Source organism: Clinocottus analis, unplaced genomic scaffold (genome assembly GCF_023055335.1).
Source record: "Clinocottus analis isolate CAN_PGR_092001 unplaced genomic scaffold, fCliAna1.0.p SCAF_7, whole genome shotgun sequence".
Lineage (NCBI taxonomy): Eukaryota > Metazoa > Chordata > Actinopteri > Perciformes > Cottidae > Clinocottus > Clinocottus analis.
Genome location: NW_027176229.1, coordinates 18370489 through 18379108, shown reverse-complemented (window position 1 = coordinate 18379108; position 8620 = coordinate 18370489). Strand labels below are relative to the sequence as shown.

General features: G+C 42.1%; 1 protein-coding gene across 1 annotated transcript in view; it reads left to right on the top strand.

Moving 5' to 3' along the window:
- The window catches only part of LOC137805031 (transducin-like enhancer protein 1), a 19356-nt gene extending 11203 nt beyond the window's left edge, over positions 1-8153 (top strand). Inside the window, exons 9-20 of the mRNA XM_068604680.1 lie at positions 1865-1978; positions 2262-2315; positions 2516-2665; positions 2758-2896; positions 3194-3393; positions 4808-4884; positions 5063-5312; positions 5570-5817; positions 6059-6206; positions 6340-6490; positions 6783-6859; positions 7239-8153. Coding sequence (XP_068460781.1) covers positions 1865-1978; positions 2262-2315; positions 2516-2665; positions 2758-2896; positions 3194-3393; positions 4808-4884; positions 5063-5312; positions 5570-5817; positions 6059-6206; positions 6340-6490; positions 6783-6859; positions 7239-7346 — 1716 coding nt within the window. The 3' untranslated portion in view covers positions 7347-8153. The remainder of the gene's footprint in view (positions 1-1864; positions 1979-2261; positions 2316-2515; positions 2666-2757; positions 2897-3193; positions 3394-4807; positions 4885-5062; positions 5313-5569; positions 5818-6058; positions 6207-6339; positions 6491-6782; positions 6860-7238) is intronic.
- Positions 8154-8620: the final 467 nt, after the last annotated feature.

The following is an 8620-nucleotide window of genomic DNA, read 5'->3' as shown; positions in this document are numbered from 1 at the left end:
TATATTTAAAAGTCGCAACACATATATCAACATAAGTATATAAGACTTGCAATTTAAGATTGTGTCTCAGGTTAACCGTACCTGTTGAGGAAGGCTCTTTTTTTGTCATTTTAATGGGATTACTTTTATTGCTGCTGCAGTGACCCAATTTTCCCTGGGGGATCAATAAAATTCATCTTATCATGTAATTATGCATAAAAGACGCTTGACTTTTTTTCTTTTCTTTTTTATTTACAATCTCTCATTCATATTTTTGATTTAGTTTTAAAGTGTGTGTGTGTGTGTGTGTGTGTGTGTGTGTGCGTGTGCGTGTGCGTGTGTTTGTGTTTGAGGATCTCTGGGGTAGAGCTTTGGCTTGCCCGTTTTAGTTCTGCCCTAGATCTGCTCTGAACTGTTAGGCTTCTTTTCTTCTCCAAATGATCTTTTTAGCATGGTCACAAACACACACACACACGGACACGCACACACACACACACACTCTCTCACACCCACTCACACTCACTCCTCCAACCTAGCCTGCATTGTTGTGCCTATTTAACACCTCACTGAGCAGATTACCCCTTCTCCCCCCACTCCCACCGCCCCTGATCCCGCGCTTAAAGACTCTCATTGTGTTTAATATCGCCACCACTGAGAAGGGAGGACTTGGGAAAGGCGGGGTAAGGGGCAGCAGTCATATGACACTTGTGTGTGCGTGTGTATATAGTTTGTGTGTGTGTGTGTGTGTGTGTGTGTGGGGAGCGGGGGGAGGGGGGTTGCTTATGTTTTGCGGGTCAGTGCTCCTGTGCTCAGCTCACTAAAACCTTTCAATAAAGGGGGGAGGAAAAGGGGAGGGCGTGAAGGAAGGGGCCTTTGGCAGAATACAGATTTTCACCCCCCCTTCTCTTTCCCTTCCTCGTCCCTTGTCACCCTTTCTTCTCCTCCACACTCTCACACCCTCCCTCCATCCTCTCTGTCCTCTAATCTCATTCCCTCCCTTTCCCCTTTTTTCTCTCTCACCCTCCTCCTCTTAGCAATTCCTCCTTCATTTACCCTTTCTCCAGTCAAAGCCCAAGCACTCGCTTGCTAGATGTGTGCACGCGCATATGTGTTTGTGTATGTTGGATGCACATTTCATTGACAGGCTGAGAATATAATGGACTCAACATGAAGCTCTAATCCATTAACAATAGGATCTGTGTGTGTGTGTGTGTGTGTGTGCGTGCGCGTGTGTGCGTGCGCGTGCGTGCGTGTGTGTGTGTGCGCGTACATGCGTGTGTGTGCGCGCGTACATGCGTGTGTGTGCGCGCGTACATGCGTGTGCGTGTGCTCACGGTTTTGGGGCACAGAGGGATGCAAGAGTGTTATGCAAGTGATACAAACACACGCATACATGCAGCTTGTCGCAAGCCAGAAGCGGGACCACTAGATTTTGAGAGCCACTTAATGTAATCATCAACTTCAGAGGTGTGTGTGTGTGACTGTGTGTGACTGTGTGTGTGTGACTGTGTGACTGGCGTTGGTCAAGTGAGGAAATAGGTTGCTGTTAAAGTGCTAGTGCTGCTTAATTCATGCTTCTGTGAACTATTAACCTATTTGCAAGTAAGAGTCTGTTTTTTTAACCTGCTTTACACATGGCTGAATAGCTGTTGTAATTAGTGGTAGATGGTTCAGACGGTTTAGTGAGCTCAGGCATCCAGCTTAGCACAAACTAAACTACAACATGGCAACATTGTCCTCACCTCTGCAAATCCTTTGTCTTGTTTTTTTTTCTTTATCCTTCCAACTCTTCTGACTTTTTTCTCTATTTCCTTTCTTTACTATCTGTTTTTTTTTTTTAAATCTCTGCTCTTCTGCTATTCCTCCCTTTTGCTTTCATCTGCAGAGTAACTCAATGCTGCCAGAAAGTCTTCGGAATTCAGATAAGCGACGCAACGGACCAGAGTTTGCAAATGACAACAAGAAACGCAAGGTTGATGACAAGGACTCTAGCCACTATGTAAGAATTGAGTCTGCTGACTGTGTTTATTTGTGCAAATGTCAAAGTGAGACAAATGTATATATAATTTCCATGTGCTCATTTGTATATGCAGTTTTTAGTGTTTGTGCAGATGTATGATTAGTCACACATCAAATGTTGGGAGTGATGGATGTTTCAGTTTGGTATTTAGTACCATTGAATATTCACTTGCAAGTTCCTTATAACAGCCTGTTTTAGGGAAACAAAGAAAAGGTCATGGTTTCTTCTGCATAATATGTAATTGTGCTCCAATTGATTGCAGGACAGCGACGGGGATAAAAGTGATGATAATTTAGTGGTGGATGTTTCAAATGAGGTCAGTATGTTTTTAAATTATTTGTATCGTTTGTTTATAGTTGTCATTATTGCAGTTGTCCTATTTGTAGTCTGTGGGTTATGGTTTCTTTAAATGAATCACACTATATTCTCAGCTGTCCATGTGACTAAAATCTTTAATTCAGGGAAATCCCAACTTTTGTTCTCAGCTAGTTAACTGAATCTTTGTCCTTTCACCAGGATCCAGCCTCCCCCCGTGGCACGCCTCTCCCCTCTCCAAGAGAAAATGGCCTGGATAAAGCACGTCTTCTCAAGAAAGACCCCTGTAGTCCAGCCTCGACTGCATCATCAGCCAGCTCCTCCTCCCTCAAGTCCAAAGAGATGACGATGGTAGAGATGGACAACACACACTTGTTTGGGCTCTTTCAGAATATAATTGAGGGTTGATGTATACATTTTTTGTATTTCTCTCTCTGTGGCAGCGAGACAAGGCAGGAACACCTGGACTAAAGTCAAGCACACCCACACCAAGAGGTGACTCCACCCCTGGTCCAAGTTCTACTCCTGGAATCCGGCCCAGTCTATCAAAACCCCCATCCATGGAGATACCACATCCACCCAGTAAGTCCAGTATAAACAATATGTAAATTCACTATATGATGGGTTGTTGTTTTTTTATTATGCTAATCCTTGCCAGAGCCTTGTGTTTTATAAATTGCCAGCAGAAATATTCAACTCAGGTTAATGGTCAAAAGGCGTTAGATAAATGGTGTCTGACTTTTTGTAACTCTTATCGGCACACCTTTACTTTGGAAAAGTGTGTGGTAATGAGGAATTTGTGGGATTTAAGTAGATTTTGATCTTGAATGCTCTCTTAGTTGTTACCATCTTTTTAAGACTCTTCTCTCTCCTCCTTAGCTGCAGGTTTGCGGACCCCCCTGGCTGTACCCGGCCCGTACCCGGGAGCATTTGGTATGTTGCCCCATGCAGCAGGGATGAATGGGGAGCTCGCAAGTGCAGCCGGGGCTGCGGCCTATGCTGCTGGTTTGCACAACATGTCACCTCAAATGAGTGTTGCTGCTGCGGCTGCTGTGGCTGCATACGGCCGCTCACCTATGGTGAGTGAAAAAGCATGACTGTTTAAAATAGTAAACACTAACATATAACAAAATAACCCCTCTGCAAAGTCAGTTGGCTGTATGTAAGATGTTTTGAAATAATTGTTGATTATAGAATGTGCATGACATGTTTTCTTTGACATTTTCATAATTTGTGTTACAATATTTAATCACAGTGGATGTAATTAGGATTTTCCTTTTTTTATTCTGATCAACAGAAATATCAAAGGGAAATCAAATCTCTCCAAATCTAAATTAAGTGAAAATATGAAACACATAATGATTCAATACATAAATATTTAATTGAGTCTCCTTTTGGCAGGAACTCCAGGTATCAGGTTTGCACTACTGGACACTCCAGTTCATATAACATGGTTCTCTGTAAAGCTTCTCATGCTCTGTGAAGTTGCATGGTGAATGTGAGTGCACAGAACAGTGGATTTTCAGGTCATGATTCTGATGCATTCATACGAGTGTTTTTAACAGTGGCCTTCTATTTACTGTATTCCCTGTTGTATTTACAGCATATTGTTTTAATTTGTCACAACTGACCCAGAGTTACTCTGGAAATAATCAGGCCGTTGGAAATTTTCTTTTTCCTACCTCTGAATCATACTTTTCAGTAACTCTACAGCAGATTGATTTATCTTTTGTAGCTTTTTGCCAGAAAAGCGACGGTTGCTTCAGTTCCAACAGTTGTTAATTCCAGATATTTCAATTGATATCAGTCATCACCCCTTCAAGTTCGCCTTTTGAAACAAAGGATCTCGCATCAAACTTTGACCATTCTCCTCTTTTCTCTGTCGATCACTGTTAAAAAATAGAAGTTCCATCTACTGTAATTGAATGTTTTAAAATCATTTTTAAAAAATGGGGAGGTAAAGGGTGTGCATACTTTTTTGAAGCAATTTAGATTTTACACTGCAATGTGTCAATAGTTGCCCAGCTGTATTTCTCTCGTGTATGATAGTATTTATATAGTTTGGCATGCTGGTGTGCGCTACGTTCAATCACCTCATCACTCTTTGCTGTATTTGTGTAGTGTTAATTACACTGTTTAAATAGGTTTAGTAGACTCACAGCTGTGTCTGGGCAACACTTGATATAAAGTGTGTGTGTGTGTGTGTGTGTGTGTGTGTGTGTGTGTGTGTGTGTGTGTGTGTGTGTGTGTGTGTGTGAGATGTGGGGTAGCACAAGTACTGACAGCTCTGCCTCTGTGTGTTTGCTGACTCTTAAACTCGTCATTCAGATTTGGAGGGTGTGTGTGTGTGCGCTCCAGACTGTCTGTTTGCTTTGTTCTCATGAGTGTTTGTGTTCTGTTCCACAGGTTAGTATTGACCTTTGTGCATTTTGCCAATGCCCATGGGTGTGTGTTTGCACTGTGCTCATAAAATGTCTGTGTTCTCTTATCAAGGTTGGTTTTGATCCTCATCCTCACATGCGAGTTCCTGGAATGCCTCCCAGTCTGACGGGAATCCCTGGCGGCAAACCGTAAGTGTGTTTGCAGCTCTGCTTGTTTGAGGACTGATGCCTTAATTGCCCCATAAACCAACCGATATTTCCTAGAAAAAGTGCTATTTTCTTTTTTTTTTACTATTTTCTATATTCTGTCCTCTTTCATCTTTTCTGCCATGTTTAACCTCCTCTCCATTCTTCTTTCTATCAACAGTGCTTATTCTTTTCACGTGGCGGCCGATGGACAGATGCAGCCGGTACCGTTCCCTCCGGATGCTTTGGTGGGCCCAGGGATTCCTCGCCACGCCCGTCAGATCAACACACTGAACCATGGGGAGGTGGTGTGCGCCGTTACCATCAGTAACCCGACCCGACACGTTTACACAGGAGGGAAGGGTTGCGTCAAGGTCTGGGACATTAGTCACCCAGGAAACAAGAGCCCAGTGTCGCAGCTTGACTGTCTGGTGAGTAAAGTTAGAGAGGTGGTTGTTGTTTTTCCTTTTCCGATGCGAGGTTCCAAGAAAAGAGGATGTCGTAAAATGTACAGATTGTAAACACCTTTTGTGATTTTTGGCCTCAACAAATACATATCAATTGAAATTGAATGGTATTAACCATTGAGTTATATTCTTTGCACAGAAATATTGTGTGTTTGTGTGTGTGTATATATATTTACAGATATGCAAGAGATTAACTATGTTCAATGTGTCTGCCACATCAGAATCGAGACAACTATATCCGCTCCTGTCGTCTACTCCCTGATGGTAGGACACTGATTGTGGGAGGTGAGGCGAGCACCTTGTCGATCTGGGATTTAGCCACGCCTACTCCCAGGATTAAGGCAGAGTTAACATCATCAGCACCGGCGTGTTATGCTCTGGCCATCAGCCCGGACTCCAAAGTCTGCTTCTCTTGCTGCAGCGATGGGAACATTGCCGTCTGGGATTTACACAATCAGACACTCGTTAGGTAAGAGGAGAGACCTTGATGCATGTACACTTTGATTTTACACATAGGGGACATGCTTATTGTCAGTGTGTTCTCTCACCACCTTTCAACCATTTTGACCTTTAGTCATCAGAAGCTCATCTTTGGCTGATTTAGCACCAAGAGGCAGAATATTGAGTAATAGTCCTACAAGAGCGGCTGCTGATGAGAAATATTGTAAAAAAAAACTTTCTTTGTTTGTCTATGAATGTGTATCCTGCAGGCAGTTCCAGGGCCACACAGATGGCGCCAGCTGTATTGACATCTCCAATGATGGCACCAAGCTGTGGACCGGAGGCCTCGATAACACTGTCCGCTCCTGGGATCTGAGAGAGGGACGGCAGCTGCAGCAGCATGACTTTACATCACAGGTACACACTTATATTAACAAACAGTCTTTCATTGACTGACCTTGAACAACTCCATATTAAACGTAGTATCCCCAGTGAAACTAAATCAGATTTTAGCTGCTGCTCAAATGTAACGTCTGTCTCTTCTGTCCAGATCTTCTCTCTCGGCTACTGTCCGACAGGAGAGTGGCTCGCTGTTGGAATGGAGAGCAGCAACGTTGAGGTCCTTCACGTCACCAAGCCTGACAAATACCAGCTTCACCTACATGAGAGCTGTGTACTGTCCCTGCAGTTTGCCTCCTGTGGTAAGCTACATGGTCGATTCACTGATTTACTCCTCCTTGCACTTGTTTTGTAGTCTACTGTCAAACCATCTCCTTAACAATTTGTGCTTTAGTTGCTAAGTTCTACATGTTTTGTTTTTTTTTACCTTGTTTTTTGTTGTATGATTAATCATGACCGTATAGAGGTAGGCAGGACATTGGGTTTGTCTATTTTATCATTTTGTTTTCACTGTAATCATATCTTGTCGTGACAGTCATTGTCTACCCTTTTGTTGCTTATTGTGGATGTGTTTGTGTGCATCTGTCTTCCCAGGGAAATGGTTTGTGAGCACAGGAAAGGATAACTTACTGAACGCATGGAGAACACCCTATGGAGCCAGTATATTCCAGGTTGGGACGACACATCACTAAATATATTTTATAATATCTTAACATAGATAATAAGTATTTCTAACAGCACAGCATTGCATCAATGCAATAAATGACTGAATATGCAGTAACATGTTGATTTTAGTGTGGAAACGCATCCTGTCCATTGGCTGCATCAGCACCTATCTCTGTGACATCATCAAACATATTATGATAGCCCCTCTATAATATTTATCATTCAACATTATTAATTTGAATGAGAACACCGTACAGTTATATTTTCCAAGAGCATAGTTTAAACACTTTTAAGTACTGCACGCACACAAGCAGTGATGTATTTTTCTTTCTTTATTTATGAATAACTTTTTTCCCTATTCTATATCTCTTTCTTTCTCTTCAGTCTAAAGAATCCTCTTCGGTGTTAAGCTGTGACATATCTGTGGATGACAAATACATCGTCACTGGTTCAGGGGACAAGAAGGCCACTGTTTACGAGGTCATCTACTAAAATCATGGAAAGAAAGCAAGGACTCGCGTTTCTTCCCACACAGCAGATAGGTTTCTTGACATTTTCAAGTGGAGCAAGAAATCACAAACACAAGTGACCTTGATGGCACATTCTTTTTTTTCCTGTTATATCTGCTGAGGTGACACAGAAAGGAGACAAACATTTGACATGCACACATCTGTTGTGATTGTGTTCTTGACTCCATATCAGCTGGGAATTAACTGGAGCGGCCGAATGTTTAATGGAAGGAGACATATTTGGATGTTCTTGTCTGCTACTGCTTTCTGCAACGGACTGCAAGGGAATCAGTTACAGGGACCAAACAATGACTGGCACTGCATTGTTTTGACTGGGACCAGCTCATCTGGAGAACACTGCACTGAACATTAGGTTTTAAAACGCACTTGATTCAGTGTTGTGACCAAGGGCAGAGACCCTCGAAGAAACACTCAAGCAGGTGTTTGAATATGTAAACAAATGTCAGACGGAAAGAGAATGGGAACAGAACCTGACATAATACTGGAGAGATGGAGGACAGTGATTTAAGAACATGTTGGATTTAATTTTGTTGCAGACAGACAGTTCTCACTGCCTGTCGATCTCTCAGCTCTGACCTTAGAACCTCAGCTTGCTGTTCTGATACGCCTACACTGAAAAGTACCTTTTCTGTCTTGACAGTAAGTCCTATCCTCATTAAACTACACTGTAATGATAGCTGTCCTCCGACCAACTTAGGACACACAAACGATGTAATAAACACTGATGGCCATGTTGACATATCCAGCACCATGCTATTGTTGAATTCTCTGAGGGGTTTGTTTAATCGTCATTAGACAAAATATGTTTTTGTAATTCCTACCGCTTTCAGATGCCAACAGAAAGTATTCATGTGCTTTCGAGAACATTTTGTTCAAAGAGAATTTAGCCTACATGTTGCTCCAGAGAGCTTAACTCCCCTAATTGTCTCTATTCCTTATGATCTTGCTTGAAAGATCAATTATTGGAAACTTGATGGTTTCTACGGATTGAAATAATCATTTTTATTGATCCTCATTTTTCTATTGTACTGTTTCTACAGATTTATTTCCCAATTTATATTTTCACATGGCTGTACTCCACAAGCAACATAAGCCTTCATCATGTCATTTATTTGTTAGCTCTTCCCCTTTTGTACTTGAGCCACAGTGTGTGTAACCAGCTGCATATGTTGACCGAGCCCCACTTTTACTTGCGCTTTAACTGAATTGATCTGAAAACATTTCAGCGACTCTGTA